The 22,526-nt window shown below is 41.2% G+C and overlaps 1 protein-coding gene across 1 annotated transcript in view; it reads right to left on the bottom strand.

Moving 5' to 3' along the window:
- Nucleotides 1–31: 31 nt before the first annotated feature.
- SHTN1 (shootin 1) overlaps nt 32–22,526 on the bottom strand; it is a 61,688-nt gene continuing 39,193 nt past the window's right edge. The window contains exons 9-17 of the mRNA XM_035547846.2: nt 21,922–22,068; nt 20,488–20,641; nt 19,469–19,574; nt 17,709–17,791; nt 14,330–14,439; nt 13,597–13,650; nt 11,277–11,397; nt 10,196–10,379; nt 32–2,132 (exon numbers count right to left, since the gene is read on the bottom strand). Of these exons, the coding sequence (XP_035403739.1) occupies nt 1,919–2,132; nt 10,196–10,379; nt 11,277–11,397; nt 13,597–13,650; nt 14,330–14,439; nt 17,709–17,791; nt 19,469–19,574; nt 20,488–20,641; nt 21,922–22,068 (1,173 nt within the window). The 3' untranslated portion in view covers nt 32–1,918. The remainder of the gene's footprint in view (nt 2,133–10,195; nt 10,380–11,276; nt 11,398–13,596; nt 13,651–14,329; nt 14,440–17,708; nt 17,792–19,468; nt 19,575–20,487; nt 20,642–21,921; nt 22,069–22,526) is intronic.

The raw sequence follows: 22,526 nt of genomic DNA, 5'->3' as shown, positions 1-22,526 counted from the left end.
TCTTAGATCTAGCCTACAAGGGAAATTTTGCTCCAGTTCTAGCTAGCTATCAATACAAGTGCATCAGTGCAAACCCCAAATGTAGGGCACAAAGCTGTAATTTGCATCAATAGGAAGCCTGCTTCAGTCTGAGGCAGGGAATAACAAGTCAACTTCACAAGGTCTGGGAAACTTGTCAGTAGTCTTTTTAATAAGCAACAGTGAAAAGATAAATAAATAATTTATATCGTTGGTAACAAATATTTTAAAAGAATTTTTTGAAACTTCTGGTTTTGAATAATTTGAAAATTTGAACATATAATACAGCAGTAGTAATTTGAGGAAAAATACATATATAAAATGTTGCATTTAAAATTCAGTGTAACAGATACATAAGTGAAAAATTAACCACCAAAACCACCGCTGCCCTCCAGAAAGCAAGGTGTCAAATAAGGAGACAAATTTCCCTAAGTTTAGGAATTAAACATATTCAGTAATTAGATCAAATCCAAGATTTTTCTTAGCAAACATGCAAAACCACCAAAAAAGATGTGAAACTACCACATTCGTTACTATCATTTTATTTTTAGGAAAAGCACCAGACAGCTGCATGCAGAGCCAAACTAACAAACTCCGAACATTCATCCTTCAATACTATCAATGTTTCAATTCATTAAATAAAAAATAACCCAAGTGCATTCAGGTACGTGACCACCCAATTTTCAGTTACACCGATCTTCCTTAGGTAAATCCCTGATTACATTTGTTTGTTCATTATAAAAGAATGCGATACCACGTTGGATTTAGAAAGAAACTACAATGGCAAGTGAACTGGCAGTGCAGCAGATCAGTTAGGTACCTATCTCACTGTCTTCATAGGGAATAAGGGCTGAGGGAAAGTGGGATTTGTGTTACCAAATACAGAAATCTAGCAGAAACCTAGAGTGTTACCAAATGAAGATCTTAATGCCACCACTCCGTACTAGGTTCAAAGCAAAGGCGTCTGTATTAATGCTACTGGGTTTTACCTGGGAGTTCTCAAAAACGTTGATTCCAAAGTCCATACTCACGGGAGCCTAGGATAACTTACTTTTTGCAGCAGCACATGCAGATTCCAGCTGCATCAGTACCAAACTGCTACATCAGACTAAAACCAAAAAAAAAAATCAAAAAAAAAAAAAACAGGAGATAAATCCTCCTTTGAAGAGGTGCTAATCCAAATAAGAGCACCAGTCTCTATCCACAAACTTCTGCCGTTGGCTGTTGTTACCAGAAGTCTTGGTACCAAAGAGACATGCCGCACTGCCTCTGCTTTTCAGTCTGTGGGCTAGCTCTCTACTGGGGAAGCTGAAACAGACGTGTTACGCTTGTGCTTTCAATTTCATCAAAGTGGCCTGTGTGGAGAAGGCAGAAAGGAGACCTACAACACCTTGTTTTAGGTAGGTATCAAAGTATTCCTAAAGCAACGTGTCTAAAACCTGTTTGTTTGTGATTTATTTTTTTTTAATAATACCCCTGTACTAAAGCTGAGGTGAGTGTAATCACCTTCGTAAGGTCTAACCCAAAGCCTGACCAATTCAAGAGGGATGCAAGGGGCTTCCGGCAAGCTTTGGAATGGTCCTTTAACGAAGGATCTTCTCAATAAAAGAATAATTTAATTAGCCTTTTTCAAACACAGTTTTAAGAAAAAGGAAGGTTAACGGTCAATATCTAAGAAAACATTAAGCATACCTGCAAAACTAAAATGGGAAAGGGAGTTTGAGTGATACATAGTTGTTTAACACTAATGCTTGTAACAAAGCTGCATACAAAAGACCATTTCAACCTGCATTACTGAAAACTTTGTGGAGCACAGACTGTAGCCCCTAGTAACACACCTAAGCAATTTACATGTCCAGATAATGATTCCCCAAAGTTACGGCCTTTTTCAGAACAGGTTTCAACAGTTAGAACTGTCGTCTATCTCTTTTATTTTCTCTACGTTAGTTTCTTTAGGCAGTGGCTTGCTTTTTTCTTCTTTCGTTTTGTTCTGATGCGGTGTGTTTTCAGACATCCGATCCCCACCGGTGGCAACAGGATCTAAAACTACAATGGATTCTGTCCCTTTTTCACTACTAGAAGCTTTTCTTGTAGATTCCATATGACTAGGTGATCTAAAGGAAAAAGAATAAATACATGAATACAGATAACAATTCACGTATTTAGGAGAAACAACATAAATATACAGAAAAGCATTTCTATTATTAGTAGCATATGTGACCAGAATTGGTCCACTAGCCTAGTGAACAGATTATAAATCTATTACACATTACAGCCCCTACATACAGATAGCAGTGCACAAAATGCATCGCATTCACATTTCCTGAATCAATTAAGCCAGCCCTGCAAGATATTTAACAGTAGAAACAAACTTAGACTATGAAAGAGTAATTTTAAAGATAATCTTAAGAATTTCTTTTCACTCTGCTCATCTCAGAGCTGCATTTAGGTTGCCCATGTCCAACACAGCAGTTGCACCCAGCGAAAATGCTACCAGTTTCTGTCACCTAGAGGCTACTGGTCCTGCAGCCTGGAAGAACACGGCTCCTTCTCCACGCCTGCATCCCCGAGCAGCTTGCACAGGCGCTCACTAGCCTGCACCCTACTGCACGACAGGGAGCTAGAGGCAGCACAACCAGATTTTCTGCTGCAGCTCAGCACCAACAGGCTGCCAGTGGTCTCACTGGGAGTGCGTGCAAACCATTTCTGAAAATTCACCACTGGATTTGCTGAAATACAGAGGGGCTTTAGACCTACGTTCCCTACTTCAGAACGGGGCTGTCTCGATCGCTTGCAGCACAAGTTCTTGCAGAAGAAAAGCCCTCTGAGCGAGGAAGGAAAGGTCAGAGGCACCAGGGTTATTTGTTGAGGCTGGCATGAACACAAAAAGCATTTGTTTATATTCAAAAGCTTTGTACTAGTGTTGAAAATGTGCAGGTAAACCCTTAGATTAGCTAGAATAGACCAACGCAGAGCAAGGCAAACACAGGGAAAGCCTGACCTGAACGTGTCACAAGCCAGGGCGTTCCCCAGGCCACCTGCAGGCTGCCCACAGGACCCGCCTTGCCATTCGGGCAGGCAGACAGCTTACACGCGTGGGCTTACAGTTGCCCTTCCTCATGGTTTCAGGGCACGTTGGCCCTGTATACCTGTGGGCACGTAACCCGACGTGCTCGGAGATACTCCACAGGGCAGTGACACCTGCACACTCAGCACCTCTTCAGATAGGTAGGGCCTTACGCTGTGGTAGGGGTACAGGACACGTCTGCACTGACGCGGCTACAGCCACCAAAACGGAGAGGTGCAGAAACCTTAGCGTAGACAGGTCCTACACGGGCACGTGGTTCAGCTCTCATGGGAAGCCGAACTGAAGAGTTGCTGAATGCGACCGTATTTAGTAGTTCAGAGGGGTTTTTTTTTTGTTTAATTATTATTTTTCATGCTTACTCATAAGGAATGGCCTTCCATACTGCTAAGATAACACTCTTGAAAGGAAAAAGTAGAATCAACTGGAGGCCAAAGAAAGAAATTCATCTAGTGGATCCATCTGCTGTGAACTGCCCTTTATTGTGACAGTCTTTGTCCTAGAGAAAACGACAAAGAGAAAAGAGGTCACCCCACTCAACAACTGGAGCATGGGGTTGAGAGTGTGCTGGCTCTCTCTACCTGAGTGGGAGAGAGTAAATGTACAGGTTAAAAATACGTAAATGATCACAGAAACCACAGTCGCTGCGCTTTCCATTTCAGAAAGAATTTACTCAGTTTGCTGCTGAGATGTACTGGATGTATCAAATGAAATTCCACGTTCAAGCTTTAATTACAAGAATTGTCTCTTAACATTAGAACTTTGGTATAAGTTAATTAATTCAGAAATTGGCGCTAATAGATACAGTTTCAGGCTCATTTGATTATCATCAGAAGCTAGTGATTTCATACGGCAAATAATGCTTATTTTATGCAAAAGTTGCCAGTCATTCCGGAAAATACAAGGTGGAGTATTTTGAATGTTACAGCAAATTAAACTTTTTAAAGCAGTGTAACCAGAAGAGAGTTATTTTAAAAAGTGCTACCTCTGAAAAGCTGATTGCCCAACACTATAAAAATGGTCAAAGCCATAAATGCCAAGTTCATTTTTATTTCACTTTGGAGGTAACTATCTTTCAAATCCCAACAGCTGGACTATTTAATACAATCTGGTGAATCAAAGTATAATTCTTCACTGGGCTCACAGTGGGGAGTCTGCATTAGTGTATGGCAGCATTCCAACAACTGATGCACAGCCAAGCGCTCTGAAGTCTGTTTCAGTTATAACAAAAATGGATAAAACGGCAATCATATTTACCACCTTCAAAGGACAGAAAAATGAAAGATGTCGATATAAAGTAGTTTAATGGAGAAAACCAGTGATTAAATCAGCGTTTCAAGCATAAAAATAAGAATTACTATTCAGACTTGGTTGTACTACCATTCCCTTCTTCAAATCCTTTACACTGTTGCAGCACCAGCCTGACAGTGCTCCTGTTAGAGCTGAAGTATTGTTAAAATTATTAACCCTATTTATCATGTATTCATAGCTCCTTTTCTACAGTTGTCAAGAGCAGAACGCAGGCATAATAAAGTTTCAGTGCAAGAATGAACATAATTTTGGAGCCCTCTTTCAAAAAAAACTGTTTTTGCTGCTACAAATAAAGCTTGCAAAAGCAATTAGTATAGATGGAGTTAGCCACAGTGCTGAACAATTACAAATTTGTCCAGCCAAGGTAGCTCTATCGAGCTCTATACAAAACTCTTCCCTCATTAAGATTGTTAACGTTGTTATCAGTACTCCTGTTACTTGTCCAGCTATAGATTTAAGCCAGAAACTGAGACCCTGGTTCTATGGTACTCATTCATACATAAAAATATATGCAGGCTTACAAACAATTATGACTAAATACAAAATTCTGTACTGTGAAATCCAGATTTGGATAATAAATGCATTTGAGATCAACTGTATAGGATATGCAAAGTCCCATGCAGCTTTGAGAAGGACTGCTTGTGATGTGAGAGTATCAAAAGCATTATTTTCCATTCATACAGTTACAGAAGATGTAAAAATAAAGGGTTATGACCAACGGGCTACCTGTGAACTCGTGCTGCTGTGCCTTTTGTAAATAATTTATAGTAAGAGAACAAAAGGACAAACTAAGGATTGGATTGTCAACTGAGACCTGGATTTCCTCTGTTTTCTCGGGTTAATATTATAACCTTAGTATTATTTAACCTTGCTTGGTGCTCTATTCATGAAATCATTGAACATATTTCCATCAGAAACCAGAACTTCATGTAAGTTTCACCAACATTTTTTGAATGAAGTCTCATCCAATTTCCTAGCAATGCGCAAAAGCAGAAGGCTAAAGGAAACCATTCAAAGAAAACACTGTAGGAAAATCTGTTTTTTACACCATATATAGAAAATAGCGGCAAAAATCCTTTTCAGCAAAGACTGGTTTTGCAAGTACACCGTTAAGCACGTGGAACTGGAGGCTGGTACTCTGCCTGGAACCTAGGCTAGCATGAGGTAATTTTGGATAGAAAAGCCAACATTAGCATGCCATCAAATCAGTACTCTGCCTTTCAGCAAGGTCCCTACTGAAATACCTGTAATCTCTCTTCAAAGCCAAGCTGCTTTTAAACCCCAAATAAAACGCAACCAGAGCTGTTCCTCACTGCCCAAAAGATGAGATTCGAGGCATTAAGTTAATTTGTCACTTGCTCACTACCAGCTGCATCTTCAATAAAGCTTAAAAACCGGGGCTACGTGCCAACCGCAGCTTGTCATCTGGCTAAGTGCCGCCCGCCTTGACCCCACCGTTCCTGTTTTCCTACAAGATCCCCATAGCTGAAGACAAACACCGCTCGTGCAACAAAGCACTTACACTTACTACAAGGAACAGTGGAAACGCTCATCTCCACCAGCCTCTGACCTGGTGCAGCACCACAGGGCACTGCTCCAGACTCTGCTCACCCCACCACCACCCCAGGAGCCTGCCAGACACCAGCAGTTGGTTTTGTCCTCCTCAAAAACTTGCACTGAGAATAAAAGCTGAAGATGTGTTTATTAAATATTTCGGGATTTTTAACACGGCATTGGAATGCGAGAGGCCCAAAGGCTAAAACCAAACACTGGTAAGGAATACACCCATTACAAGCCTGAAAACTCTTAGAGGAACAACAACAAAAAAATCCATCCATTTGTCAAATGCAAGTTGCCGGGACACAAACAATGACACTAGTGAACAAGCCTGTTGGTTCCCTCCTACGACAGGGTATAATGCTAGGTATTTCTGAAGGAAGCACAAGGAACTTTCTCCATTTCAGGAATGCCTCTGCTAAACCCAGCTGAGTAGAAGTGGTCAACACAGCAGTGAACAGAATGTGTTTGTAGATCTTTAGTATGGCAGATCAAGTCAGGGGCAATTGTTCCTATTTTAGGTACTTTTTGGAAAATGCTCAAAAAGATTGGCAAATTAATTTCTGTGGTGAATCTTGAAGAGCTTCTGCCTGCGCTGAGAGTTGGAGCACACGGAGAGTACAGTCTAAGAAACGTGTGTGACGGGAGTTTTTACAGCTCTTAAAACCAAGGAGATCCCAAACTTCCAGAACATCCCACTGTTTTCTTACTGTGTTGTTCAAACTAAATTGCCCATGCTTGAGCTGCCCTGGAAAACCTTTGTAGTTCTGCCTAGCTGGGGCTGAGCTGCTTCCCGCCGAGCTGGTAGGTGGTTCAGGGCTACTAAGATTACAGCCAGGAGGAGGACGACAAATCCTTTAATTGTATAAAATCATGAGATTAAGACTAGCCCTCTCTGTGGTTCCCTCTGTTAACGGAGATCTCTGGTGCCCAGAAACAAAATGTTTACAAAATTCGGGGGGGGAGGAACAGAAAAAAACAACAACCTAGGGGCAGAGCCAGACACACCTTTCCCTTCTGTGTCTGCACACCGCGGGGAGTCACGGAAGCTCCCTGTGCTCCCGAGGGAGCTAAATTGTCACCTTGCTCTTCTCAGCAATTGTCACAGAATTACGCTCACGCTGGGTTAAACGTTTGGGAAGAGATTTGTAGAGGAAGTTACCTGAATACGGAGGTAAGGCCTCAATTTCCCGATAGGACACACATTGTTTGCGTCTTGCCCCTCGCCACCACCCGAGCTACACTGCACACATTCCAAGTCAGCTGCGTTGGCTGCAGGCCCTTCTTCTAGCAATGGCCTGTACTGAAGTACCGCACAGCCTTGTGGTCCAACCCTACGTTTTTCTTCTGAATTAATTTCTATGGCCGAAGTGTCACCCGGAGAGTTGTTACCCGGAAATTTCCAAATCCACCTCCACTTGTTCACGTTACAGCTTTTTTCCACAACCCCTCCTTCGGCAACTAACTTCAGCGGCTGGCTGGTGCCTTGCGAGCACTTCACCCCTCCAAGAACCGCCCTGTGTGGGGCGTCCTGCTTCAGCCACAGACCAAATTCCGCTCGCACACTGCTGTTTAGGTTAGGTTGCCACTGACCTGGGGGGCACACCAGGGTTTTACTCAATGAGCTGACTTCTGAGTATTGTTCACAGACTTATTTTCAAGGCCGTGTCTTTTTCAAACACGTGCCCTTCCTTCTCCAGGAGGACAGGTGTGCTTAGCTGTAACTCAAAGTGAATAAAGATGAACAGGGCTGTTAGCATTTAACGATCCGTGTTACTCCTTCAGATTACAAGGCTTAGTAAACGGACAGTGGAGCAAATAGAAATATCTCATGCATGACTACCTGTAAGGTTTTGTATAAGAAGCTGTACTTTAACATCTTGCTGAACAAAAAAGAGTAAATACTGCACTGGAAGAGCCCCCTGGTAACTGTGAGACGTGCAATCCTCTGCGGTGCTGTAACGGTTTGTTTAGCTGCTGAGAACAGCGGAAGGAGGTCCCACCTTTGTCAGACTTCAAGGAATTGCAAATGATGAGACAGCCGCACTGTTTTACCTCGGTATGAATAAGAAGTTCCACAACAAACCCTTGCTATGCCTTTGTCACTACGGGTATCTGCTGAAAGCTGCACACTGCTTCGTTAACACAGGCAACTTTAGGGAATAGTGCGGCGCAAGAAGAACAGTTTTCCCAACCAGTGAATCCAGGGATCTGGTTTGTGCGCTGAAACCACTCCAGAACACAAATGAAAGCATAACAAATAGGACAACAGGGAGATTTGCACTGCTGATCCAACCTGAACTGCTTGCACAGATGCCCCAGTCTAGAAAGCTGCCTAATTAGAACTCTAAGTTGTCAGACGTGTTAGACAAATGAACTTCCTTCTGACGGCTGCTTCAAACGAGCCACGTTTCAACACAGCACTACGCACCCTGGAGTCGGGAGGCAGCCCCTACTAACCTCTGCTACAAACAGTACCCAGGAGAAAAAGAAAAGTAATTGCACTGCAACACGGTGTGAAGCATCTTGGTTATTTCCACTCCTCCCTGCTAGCCCAGCAGATGCATGTGAGAGCCCCAGCACCTCCTCTCATTGGAAAACCATCCTCAGTGATGAACCTTTCCAATTAAGCAGGTTTACACCAGTGACGTGGTGCAAAGAAGCCCTTCAGCACTGCGAAATCTGGCCCTTCACATTTGTTTTAATGCTTTAAACAGACAAATTAAAGTGAAACGCGTCTTTTAGGATGTCACTGAATAGGCAAGCTGAGAAATAAATTGAGCTTCACATATGCTTTTATAACACATAACAACTGTGACTGTCAACACAAGATCCTTTTCACTGTCAATTCACCACGCATTCTGCAAGACCTTGGGGCCTGCAATTATTTCATTTCCTTTCTTGTAAATGCAATTTGCACTTAGTTTGGTGGAATAAAAGGTAGACTAAAGATGGTAGGAGCTGCTGTGTTTTCTGATTAAGGTTATCTGTTCAAAATTGTCAAAATCCACAAACTACAAACAGTATTTTCAGGAACCACCTCACCTTTCTGTCAGGGTGAACCTTTCTGGCAGTTCAAGAAAATGCAATGGCATCATTCCTGTCAAATTACCTGTTGAACAAATCTTCTTTCTGATTAAATTAAAACGAAGATCATCTTTCTTCTAAAGATACTTTAATGAAATAAAAGGGGAAAATACGTATGATTGGAAAAAGCAGTCTGCTTTTAAAACTCTGTGAATTAAGTAAGACTGCAGGGCATAAGAAGGAAATTGGGCTCTATACATTCAAAATTAAATCATAAAGGTACTTAAGAGTGAAGTAAATATCAGTTCATAAAAATAGATGTGAACTGAATTTCCAGCTCATGTGTCGTGACTTACTCCTCTGAACTACGTAATGGGGACTTGCTAGAATTGATACTGGTGGTATTTTGTAACTGATAGAACAGGAAATAAGAGGTTTAATTAGCCAAGATTACAATATGCTGCTGGTCTGTCTCATCTCTTTCCTTCTCTTGAAGTGACAAACTGACAGACATCCTGGAACTGAAGCAAGCACACAGCCTCATTTCAAAAGCAGCTTGGTATTGTTACAAAGAAAGCCAATTCTCCACCGGATCTATCTGAAATAAGTACTTCTGAAGCAGGTTTAACTCTTTGATGCTTAACTGGCACCTTGGATCTTCTATCTGTTGTGACATTGTCTGTGCAAATACTGTACTAACTGCTTTTTTTTTTTCCTCTGAATAATCTTTATCTTGAGATTTAAGAATAACAGTCTGCATTCATTTTGATCCAACAAACTGCACAGCTGCATAGAGAGCAATATGACTTAAATGATTCTGTTTTTGAAAAAACTGTGCTCAAGAACTTTTTTTTTCTTGGATCAAGAGTTAATTATATAATTTCCCTCTTCTCTTCAGGATATGGAAAAAACCTTCAACGTTGCTATCCCTCAAACTCTTGAGTTCTTTTTTTGTGGCAGAGAAGATGAACTTTTTTATGAGCAATGTTCACAGATTCTACAGGAAAAGAGCTTTTGTACATAGAATTCATCTCCTATCTCCAAGTGAGACTGTGAGTTATTTGAGGAGTCACTGATAAACAGCTATAGATAGTACATTTATCCTATTAACCAAAACTGATGTAAAATCACTTCCAGAACACATCAGCTAAACAGATCTGGTACTGAAATATACCTAGAAAACCATATGCTACTTACTGTAACGTAGCCTTGGAACCTGCGACACCTTTAAGCTGGTTAGAAACAGGACCTGAATCGGATACTTTGGTACTGAATTCTGTCTCCAGATCTTTCTTGTTCAACGCCGTTTGTGCAGCACTGGCTTCTGAACCTAGCACAGGCTCAGATTTTGATTCTGATGTGGCCAAGATTCCAGTGGGACCTAAAACCCAAAGAAAGTTTAATGCTTCTGTTGATTGCTCTAGAAACAACAGGTAAGAAGAACAGTATTCAAGTCACCTGCAGAAATCAAAACGGATTTTTTAAGAGCATGAAAACACCCTACCTGCAGCTTCTCTTCTCTCAGCCTTAAAATTAAGCCTTTCTTGTTCCACTGTCACAGCCTGCTGTATTGACACTGTTGTGCACTTGATCCCCCTGCTTTCCGTGGCTCTACGTCCCGCTGTCAACACAGCACTACGAAGTCACTAATCATCAGTGCTCTCCCAGCCTGAAGTGCAGCTGGGGAGAGAGGTAGCCCACTTACAAAAGATATGTTCTTATACTAATGAGTAATCAGTGAACTGTCTACCTACAAAGTCCGAGCTAAAACCATTCACTGACATTAAAACCAGCCACATCTGCACGGACGAGGGCATGGACTTACACTTGCACAGACGGCCTTTCTAGCCATGCAGAACATCAACAGTTTCTTAGAGATGGTGATACAGATATCTTAAAAACTGCAGAGCCCTTGCTCTGCAGAGGAGGTTAATTCAAAACAGCAGTCCTAACCCCATTGCTCTGGTTACCATTACTTTCCAGAACATTTTCACAGGAAGCTCAGGCTAGTAATGCTCCAGTAACACTGTCAGAGCTCCGTCAGGACAGAGGCATCTGTGCGTATGTGGCTGCATACACAGAAAATCCTGACAGAGGCATCTCTTGGAGAAAATGGGGGTGAAAAGCAACAGGCATAATGGGGACGTGAGTCAATGTAGGAGTAGGCAGGGCTCTCCATAATGGCTGAAACGGCAATGGTCTGGAAGAGAAAGTAAAGCTTCAAGAGTCACTTAATGCAGGGGTAGGAAGAGGCCTCTGAAGCAGTCAAGCCACTTACCGCCACTGTCCTGGTCAGTAGTCACTTTCCGGCGTCGCAGAACTCGTTCTAGCTCTGTTTCACCACTGTCCGTCTCAAGGGACTTCAAGCTTCGGGAACTAGTGGATTTGTTCAGTGTTTCCTATGGCAAGAAATAGGCATGAAAAGCTCTCTGAGTATATATTGAGCCCTGCCAAACACCCCATATGCCCAACGTGAGAACCTTTTAAACTCTGGGAAAACAACTACACCTCTAAATTAGAGTGCAAAGCTCTCCCTTTAGCACAACATCGTGGCCCTGGCTACTGTTCCTCCCCTTATCTGGGCTTTCCCTATCTGTGGATTAACCACACTTACCCACTTTAGAGGGTTGATACCAGGCTTAAAGATGCTGTGGATCACCAATGAACAAACTTCAGTGTTTGCAGAGAACTACCACCTTCCTCCCTCTTAAAAGATCTTAAAACACTGTCCATTGCCTCTATTAGCAAAAAGCCACATATTTCACCGTTCCAGCATGTTTTGCACTTGAGTACGTTTTTGTGTTGTGCTTGGGTGCGCACACATCTGAAGAAGTCATCATGTACTAGATGCAACTGCAACATTACTATATCCTATAATCTAGCTGATCTGGCATAAAATTGGGCCTATTTCCATATACTGGGTGGAAACTTAACTGAGCAGCGTGCTCCCTATCTGTGCAAACATACATATCTGAAAGCAACTTGAGCAACCGAGTTGCTCCAACTCTGCAATTTACAGAACGTAAATGTTTTGTTTGTAACAATTATATGGAGGTCTACATGAAATGCATAATTAGCATAGTAACAACAAACGTTTACTCCATCACATCCCACCCCCATGTTTGTTGTCTGACTGTGCATAATGACTGGTCTCAAGAACAGACTGGAACTGGATTTTATATAGTATGTCTTATATTGCAAATATCCTAAAGGGCTCACAAGCAGCAAGCTAGACACAGAAGTACAGTGACTGTAGGTCTCTTTCTGCTTCCTCTGAAGTACATAATCAAGTCTCCCCTGATGTCAGTGGTACAGTGTCAAAGAAATAAAACAGCTATTAGGAAACGAAAGGACCTTCAGCAGGGCTGTTGAGTCCACACAGGTCCAAATAGCACACCATAGCAAACCATGGGTATACTTACGGAGTTTCATTTAAAACAACCTCCACGTCACATTTTATTCCTTTTCTATTTACCTCCACGTTTAATTATGTGTCCCTCTAATTACAGCATGGCATTAAGGTCTGGTAGCTCTCTAGATTGTTTCTTCCCTTCTTCTGCTGCTTTCACGTGACTGGAGAACAGTCAGTTTAACACGTCCTTGGTCCCACATTCACGATTTAGAATCACTGTTAGTTATTATCATCGCAGTGGCTTCTCCCTTTGCTGTACTCCTTTGCTGTATCTTCCATCATCCCCCAAAAATACTGAAGTTAATTTTTAAAAGGGATATTTAGGTGCTATAATGGATGATCAGATAAACAGTCCTACCTGCTGTGGAGTGGATTTGAAGTGTTTTGCTTTGATATAGGCAGAAGTTTACAGTATTTCACATTACAAAGGCAAAATTTCACTTGACACACCAAAGCTGCACTTCAGCTTTAAAAGCTTTGGGATTACAAAAATCAGGGACCAAGAACTATGGCTACTTCTGACTGTTTCATACAACGTTAGCACTTGTGCACAAGAAACGACCAGTTAAATAAGCAATGCAATGTATGAGTTAAGGACAGAACAAAAGCCAGCTTAAGCACATTACTTGAGCAGGACCAAACACAAGCCTAACATCTCTGTTTACTGACAAACAGGTATTTGGAGAGCTATTCAGAATCTGTTTCTTCTGCATACAAATACAGATAGACTATAGAGCTCTTGTTCCATTTAAGCTATGTCTATGCTAACAAGAAATTTGATGAGAACCCTCCATCTACTACCTGTGCAGTCCAGGGACGTTACTTTGGACTTACATTTATACAGGTGCCTTTCCCTCCCTAAGTATCCCTACTGTGAGTACTTGGAAAGTTTCCAAAGGTCCTAAGGCAGGTGCAGAACATAACAGCCCCCCTAGCGGCAGGAACGTACAAACCTGGAGCTGACTAACAAGTTAGTTTTCTCCAAATTAAACTCTTAACAAGACAAAAAACATTTTTTCAGTAGGACCAAAGTCAAAAGTGGAGATGTTCAGGGGATTCACTAGAGAACTGCAGCTTCAAACCAAAATACTAACGCAGAACTTTCAAATACTTAGCTATTTTGCACAGCAGGTCTGTCAGCTCAATGTGAAGAAAACACTGAAATATTAATTGCACGTTTTCTTACCAGAATCCCTTTTAATTCTTTCATTGCACTTTCAGAAGGCTTTGGTGTCTCTGGCTGCAAACAAACATAACAAACATATGTTAAAAAACATGCGCTTACTGATCTGGCCCAGCTGAAACGGACCGTGACAGACTTTGCACTTTAACAGACATCGCACAAGGATCTATTGCACAGGCATGCAATTGTATCACCCTCCCGTGCTCTCTCCTCTCACAAGTCCGTGGCTAACATTCAAGCTATTTGCTTATAGAGTGGAAGGGAAGAGTCTCAGCTCAACAATTAACATGGTAAATCCCAGCCCACACGTTTTAAAGAAAGATTATACTTTTATGAAGACAGCAAGCAGTATTGTATAGCATCGGTGCATGAATATGGCGAGGAGTGCTGCATAAAAATATTGCTAGATACAGTATACTTCTTGATCTTTCCCTTTAACCAATTCATTTATTCCCTCTGTGCTTTTTCTTTTCTCTGCAGCCATTTGTTTACAATAGGTTTGCTTTCAGTTCCTTTCTGTGTCAAAGAAACTGGGCTTCTACTTATGTACTGTTGGTCTCACTTTTTTTTCCTTCAGATATATGCTGCCCTAATTTGTTTTATTCAAAATCAAGCAGAGCAAAAGAGGAAAGCAAGGCAAATGTATTCTTTTGTATGCTTTGTAGAAAATCTGATTTGTTTTCAGTATAAATTACTATGCTCAGTTAATAGCATTGCTTTGCAATTTATTCCAAACCTTTGTTTTAGGTCTGCTTGTCTGGTTGACTGGTCTCAGGTGAACTCCCTTTTTAATTCTGTCCATCATTTCTTCAACAGCTTGTCTCTTCAGATCTGTTACTTCTTCACCTGTTCCAAAATCAAAGAGCATATCACATTCCAAATATGAACTACAGAGGAATATTAGAAAGAAAGAAAAAAGAAACAAAAAACATGTTAAACAGATAGCCTCTGTAAACAAGACAGCTTGTTTGCCAGACACAGCCAGTCACCATAATCATGCATTAGTTTCAGTGATGAGCTGGCATTTACCTGCAGCAGTCCTTCCTGCCTGCATGTATGGTGCCTATTGCTCATGCACTATCCAAATCCATGCTTTTTGCTCAATTTTATTAAAAACATAAATGATAAGCATAAATATATAACCTTATTTTTCTCTGAATAAGTAGGCTGTTCACAGGGTCTTCCTTAAAAGACCTCTCTCTGTCGTACCCTCAGTGTTCCCCACAACGAGGGGCTAACTTACGCTATATACACCTAAAAAGCGTTCCCATTTTCTAAGTGACGGCAGAAGCCAGCCATCTCACCTCTAGTTATCAGGAACTCTGGTTACTGGATTCAGGGCTATTTGGGATATTTTCTATCAGCTAAACCATTGCAATCTCTTCAAGGATAAAAGGGCAGTCTACACATGGTGAGGATGCAGCTGGGGACTTCTCAGATGCCAAAGAGCAGAGCCTGCACACGGTCTGGACAGAAGCAGGGCCCAGATCCCCAAAAACTCAAGGGATGCCCTAACTCCACTAACTGTGTGGGAACTGCAAAAGCTCAGTGCCATAGGCTGAAGTACCAAGGACTACAGAATATGGCCCCACTGCCACTGATTGTGTTCATTGCGGCTCAGGAGACGTTTCCACAGCTTCATTAACACAGAACAAGCTGATCCTGCCCAACAGGGCCTACAGGCAGCCCGTTACAGGGCCACCACATTGCTTGTATTTCACATGGGCTTAAGAACTTTGCTGAAATGCTATACCAACATCTTTGACCAAACTAAAACCACACATTTCATAATATTGAGTTAAAGGGCAAAACTTAAACTGTCTGATTTTCAAGAGATTCTGTATCAGGACTGCGAAGTACTCAGGTGGAACTAGAGGCTGCGTGATGAACCTAACCAATACCTGTTAACTTATCAGCCCTCTGGGTAACATAACAAAAGACACTTAATGTGACATACTGAAAAGAGGAAAAAAAGACTACTTAAACAGAATACATGGAGAAATATGGTTGATGCTATTCAAAGCTACAATATTGTACCTTATATAACAGGAATTTTAAATAGACTTTTGCTCTCTCACTTGTCAGAGTACTATTGATGATTCATAGAAATGCAGTTTCTGTATTGTAATCCAATTTAATGTCAGGCTTTAATTTCACAAACAGGCTGTTTCAAATATAAAAGCTTAATTGGTGGTACGGGATAGAAACCACTCATTCTAAGTCCTTAACAAGGGTCAAAACAAGCCTCGGGGTGAACATAATAACTAGATCAACAAATAACTTTCCCCTTCTTTATTTTTATTTTAAGAACTATTAAGCTCTATTAAGAGAAGAAGCAGTTCATATATGATTGAAGAAAGGTCAGAACTGCTAAAGTTTGCTAATAATGAAAGAATAAGGTTTTGAGAACTCATTGTAAATTTCATAATATTTCCTGCAATCACTGTTTGCAGCAGTCTCAACAAAGAGGTGCAATCAATACACCTAGGATGCTTCAAGGTAAGGAAACTTGATAAACGAAGGCAACATAATTGAACTGTTACCGAAAGATAACACTGACTCTTCATCAGGATCTCAGTACAAGGTCACGTCTCTCATGTTTCCCAGACCAGCAACCTTATTTCTCTCAGACTGGTAACCAGTTCCCAAAGGTTCCCCAATGAACCTGCCCAAATCCACTCCACTCCTCGTTTCCTCACCTAACTAACGGGAGTGGTAACGCTTCCTTTCCCCCACTTCCTGCTTGTCGGTCCCACCCGATAATCCAGCCGTGCTTGCAACACTGCTGCCATCTGCTAACGCGATTTTTCCTTAACAGTCATACCCTATACCTATAATTTCCGCCTGGTTCCCTTCTGCAGGCCCCTTCTTTGTTTAAGTGGCACCAAACGAGTTAAGCAATTCAATGCAAACAAACTCCTGCTGTTCCAGAAGGAAGAGAGAAACAAAGAGGAAAACCTTGGTTATTTAACTGGCAACACTTGTCTGACTAGCTCTGACTCTTCAGGCAGGCATGATCACTCGTAAATCTGTACTTAACTCCCGTTCTCAACCTAATAAGTTTCCAGCTTCCATTAACAACAATAAAATGCAATTTCAGCTGTTACTTGGCATGCAGAGCCACCCCAGTGCAAGACTGTTTTGTTTTAGTTCTTTAGTATTATTAAAGGATTAGCATTGCGGTCAGCTTTGAGTGGTAATTTCAGAAGATATGAATCAAGGGATGAAAACTGAAGCATTTAAACTAGCTCTGTGGAAAGGCTTTGGAGGGGAGAACTCACAAAAAAAGAAGCCATTCTAAGCTGGAAATTTCCCTGTGTTGTCCAGTGTATAGCCTGTGCTTCGCTTAATGATTGCTAGGTTTGTTCTTCTGCTTCTTCCAGATAACCTGTGGACATGCTGTGGCTGCACCTACATGCTGTAGTGTGTCCACTACACGTTGGACGAGCCTCTCAATGCTGTTGTAGTGTAACTGCTACTGGCAGTAGCAATTGCTAGGGTGAAACTCAAGCTGTGTGGCGTCATGCTAGTTATACCAACAGCATGGAGCCTAAATTGAACCCAAAAACTCTCCCCATCCATTTCACACAACACATCTGCGTACCCAGCTGAGTGCTCACCTCGTCAGGTCCTTCTGCAAATCTGTAATAAACATGACCACCCTCTCCCCAGCGAGAAGCAGAAAGATAAGAACTTCTTCGTGATTACAGCAAGTACTAGGTCTTCCCCTAAGGTTTTTGATCTGCAGCCTCAAAGATTGTTCATACTAAAACCCGTTTGGAAAAAACAAATTGGATGCTGATTGCAAGCTCAATTGTGGGAGCACAGATAGCTTAAGAGGGCTATGGAAATTCACTGAGGATCTCAAAGAAGCTTGCATGACCAAAGCTATGATGCCAAAGTTACCATCTGCAATCTCAGAGCTCATAATACCTAGGCTGCAACCACACTTCTGGACTGCAAGGCAGATGAATATGCTGGGACACAGACAGTAATTGTTATGTTGACAATTGCAAGCATTTGCACAACTATCTGCACCCAAAGTTCATTTTCACTAGCTTGGTCTGTATTATCTAGTGAACAATCCACAGAACTCGAGAAAGGATGAGCCATACCTGACTCCTGCTGAGGAGGTTTCTCCTTCTTGCTCACATTGGTGTTGGAGTGAGATCTCTTGCGAATCATTGACATGAGAGACCTTTGAGGAAAATGAAACTGCAGATTGTCATTCTGTCCTCTGTTACACACTGCTAGAATGAACTCTGAACATGACACACAAACAGCTTGCTTATACCTGATTATACAGCTACTTACAAAAGACTCATTTACCTGTTCTTGAATGCAGATGTATGTACTGAATTACTCCCCACATTGCCTCCCATCAAAACGCACCAGAGAAACGTATTTCTTTTTAACAGACATTAGGCACAAATCAAAACACTTCAGATTTGAATATTAAAAGACAGTGTCTCATTGTGACACATGACAAACTGAAGCTGTTCCAGCATAAAAAAAGGAAGGAAGAGCTGTAGACGTCGAAGTGAAGTATTATTCTCCAGAGGACACTTAAATATGGTGATCAGTATCTCCTCACCAACTCCAAGTTTGTAATCTTCTTACAGTGTCAAATAATTATCCCTTCACTACAGTCAAAACGTAAAAGTCCAGACGAGGAAATGATTCATCTTAGAGCCCGAGTATAAGCTCCTACGTGCAACGAAGGTGTTAGTGGGGCCTATCCCTCCCCAGTGCTCCTTACAGAGCCCAGTGAGCTCCCTAAGAAAGGGGTCAAAGCTCTCCCAGGAAAAAAGCATCCAGTGCCTAGGTTTTGAAACAACCTTTGCTCACATAAACTTCACAGTACTTGAAAGAAATACTCTGATTTAGCTACTACAGCGCTTAAAATGGATAGTGCTATCCATCCCAATTAGTAAAGGACCCAAGCTTAAAAAGCAAACCACCACCACCCCCAAGCTAATTCATTCTATTAGTGAGAAAGAAGCAGGCAAATCAAATGAGTTAACGAAGGTAAAAGGAGCAAAAGATGGAACACAATTGTTCAGAAGTTGTTTAGACTGGATTTCTAGAAACAGAGCACCATGCACAAAAGGTTGAATTCTGCCTACTAATCATTATTTAACTCAGCAGTTAGCAAGACTCCTGTACGTACGTTCTATTACAGCAGTGCATTGTAGTAAATATTTTATTTAGGGCTCCACATATTTGGGCCTAGTGCCCGATACATCATATTGGTCAGCTTTTTTTATGGTCCTTTAAAAAATTCAGTCTTAATTTTGATAATTTTGCCCAAACTGCTTAATGATGGGGTGTTTTTGGTTTTTCTCTTACTTTTTTTTCTTTTGCTGTTGTTGTTGTTTTGTTTTTTGTTTTGTTTTGTTTTTGTTATTAAGTTTTGAAAACAATTGTTGGAACTGAAAACTGCATTTTCATCACCGGTATCTGACAGGAAGGGGCACACACTAATAATCCAACATACCCTTTGGTTCAAAGGGATATTCTTAGCTGCAGATTCAGACAAGCACTTCACAAGTCTGTAATTACAGCTATCAGGTGAACAGGAAAAAAAAAACTCCTAAATTGAGAGGAGTCAGGTATCTCTCCTCCAAAGTCACAGTCTAGACAATTGATTAGGCTTGTGATGGCAGACACTGTTCGCAATTGGTCAGGGTGCAAATCTGTTAGCAGGTGGGACAGGAGAGTGTCCTGCTGGCAAAGTGGAAGAAATGAAGTCCAAGGCAGACAGAGAAAATCTTTTTTTATTTAAAGACACGTTTCTTCCTTGCATGCAAGCTCATGTGATGTATTCTGCTTTAGCAAAGAACATTAACGCTTGACTCTTGATTTAAACACTTACCTTATAGGGTTAGGAGGAGGCGGAGGAGGAAGAGGAGGAGGCGGAGGTGGGGGAGGAGGAGGGGGAGGATTTTCAGACTGGTGTACTCGTTTTTGAAGTTCATCCACTGTGCAAGAGAAATGAAAAAAATAAGAGTCAGTTCTCTGATTCTCACACATCTACTCTAAAAGCGATTCTGATGTCTTACACCAAAAAAAAGCTACTAATTAACCAAAAAACTAAACCACTCAGTTGCTAGGAAGTCCTATTTTGGGCAATATCTTTTCTAAGACAGCTGAGAAGAACTCATAGGCCTGCCTAGACTTATTTTTAAGGCTAGCTGATGTAAAGCTCCAACACAAAACAGCTCTTCCAAGCAACACTGCTAACAAGCTTAAAAGATAATACTGCTCTTAAGGATATGTTTCAGAAAAGCATGGTTATACATGTAGTCTTATCTAAGGACAGGGGTTTTGGTCTTCTCTGTCAGGGGTTCAGACGCTTTCCTCACCAGCTATTGTAAACTAGGACCTGCTTAGCCCTTAAGCTGAATAAAGGCTAAAAGCAAAGGCACATCAAAATAAAAAATAGGCCCTCCTTATAGTGAGGCACACACACCAGGGGCCCTTCTTAAAAGCAGTTTTAAATACAGAGCAATAAATAAATAATTTTCCTCATTCCATTTTGCTGATTTTTAAAACTAGGAAAGAGGATACATTTTGGATGAATATGAATGATTCTTTCACGTAGAAACCCATTCAGATGTATACATCCAGTTGTAAGAAGACTGAGGGCAGGCTTAGAACAGCATTTTTATACCTTACTGAACTTCACAAGGTTATTCTTTCACATGCATTCTGGACATGATTGTTCTGTGGTTGAAGGCAACTGCTGAAACTCTCATGTGAAGCACAGATTTGGATCCCAGCTACAGAAGCTGTTGCTTCTTGGGTCTCAAATCCAACGTGTAATTCTTTTAGACATGCACCGCTCACACACCTGATCGTAGTTCTAAAACGAAAGTTACTACATGATTTTACCTGTATGCTTTAAGTCTCTTGCTTTTTCTTCAGAGCTCTGACACTTAAGCTCTAGCTCCTTTTTATCTTCCTCTAAAAGTTCTAGCTGCTGTTTAAGACGACTGATCTCCTTATGCAGTGCTTGATTTTCCAGCTGCTCTTCCAACTCTTTGATCTACAATTGGCAAACAACAGCATTAATTACAATAAAAGGTGGGTTTTGTCCTTCCTTTTAACAAATTAGGCACAGTTATTCCTGAGAACACGACGTTGCAGTATAGGAATGAACTACAACCCCTAGACAGAGGACAAATTTTGAATAAGAGCTAGACAGATTTTTCTGAGAAACATCAGAATTTTCTATTCTAACCCTAAATTCTCTCATCTCCTTCCTAAAATACGTCTTTTAGACCAAAGTACTTCAGCTGTAAGTCCTTCCCTTTTTCTTTTTAAGAAGTTTTTAACACATTAATTTTTTTTCGGACTATTTCTTCATTTGAAGCATGAGAATATTACCATTTTTGTTCTCTTACTGACTGCTTCCACTGATAGCTTGGCTATTTAAACTCCCTTGTCTCAATTCACGCAGATGTCAGCGGGTGAAGCGTGGAACATCAGCGTTAGAGGCAGCAGTCAGGTGCAGCGCAGCAATCATTCCCAACTCCTTAAATATATACAATTTGCTCTAGACTTCAAGGAGACAAAGATAGAGAGGTTTTCTATAAACAGGCAACTATTCTTCCAAAATACTAACTCAGAAGCATATGAGATTACATAGTCTTAATACTGTTGCATTCATAAAAGCCCAGGAATGGTGTACCTCTTCCTAGCACTCCATTACCAGAGATTTAAGAACGGACCTCACAGCTAAGTGGAAACTCAATTTCAGGCTTTTGGTGAAGCAATGATGATTTATCCCAGTTAAAGACTGATCCAGGCATCCAGTTTCAAAGACTATATTTATTTAGATCCTTGCACTTTAGATCCTATCATGACATTTTGCAGCCTAGCTTTTCCCTGGTTCCAGGATGTCTGGCTGCTCTATGCAATGAATTTCTTTAGCAAGAGACCAGACTGCTAACAGGAACTGCTTACCTCTCACCTATGATTGTCTTAGTTTACATCACCTGTTCTGTCACCTCTTCTCCACTTCAAGAAACTTCACTTAATGCTTATAATTAAGCTTGTGCTGTAGAGGCATCCAGAAAAAAATACTTCCCAAACCCAGAGCATTCAGGCTGAAAAACCTTCAATTGTTATACTCATGTCTTACTAGTGACCCAGAAGGAGGGAATCGCGATCTTCTCTGAAGTTTAATTTTTAGACTGTAAACTCTTCCACGGGGCAAGATAGCAAATAATTCTTAACCACAAATCCATGACAATTCATAGCAGTCCTTAAATTCAGAAGGCTGTCAAAGATTTCTGCATTAGGTGAAAAGTAATCTAGTTTTACCTTTTGTTGGTGTTGAAGTCTCTCTTCCTCTAATGTATGGGTTAGCTTAGCATTGTCATCCAAAGCCTTCAAAAGCTGCTGATCAGGAGCAGCGTTTTGCAGAAGCAGCTGACTTTGCCTTTTCATCTTGTTTTGTTCAATAAACATCTGCCAAAAAAAAACCCACCCCCAAACAAAAACAATAGTTAAGCAGAGTCTAAAGCTATCCTTGGGGGAAAAAAAAGGCAGCTGGAAAAAAGTGAAGAAGTTAATGCTGTATTAATATGGTAGGGGTGGAGGGGAAGATGGTGAGAAGCAAGGGGAAAGGGAGTCTGAGAATAAAATTTACACGAGCTGAGCTCACACTGAAAGGAACCAGAACAACGCATTGCAGCACCTCTATTACCTGCATGCTGGCAGTGTAAATAATTTAAATACATCTGAATTTTGTTTCCTGGAAACATGAATAATCCAATTCTGCAGCTCTGGAAAGATTAAAAGAACTCAGGGTGAAGAAAGAAATAGCTTGTGAATTCATAGACATCTCATACACATCTGCAAGCCTTGGCATAAAGCCCTCTTACTGTACTGTTACCTGGGTATGTGAATGATGAAGTGTCTTTGGG

The sequence above is a fragment of the Cygnus atratus genome, chromosome 7 (assembly GCF_013377495.2).
Source record: "Cygnus atratus isolate AKBS03 ecotype Queensland, Australia chromosome 7, CAtr_DNAZoo_HiC_assembly, whole genome shotgun sequence".
Taxonomy (NCBI): domain Eukaryota; kingdom Metazoa; phylum Chordata; class Aves; order Anseriformes; family Anatidae; genus Cygnus; species Cygnus atratus.
The sequence above is the reverse complement of the archived record's forward strand: the minus strand, read 5'-3'. Positions and strand labels throughout refer to the sequence as shown.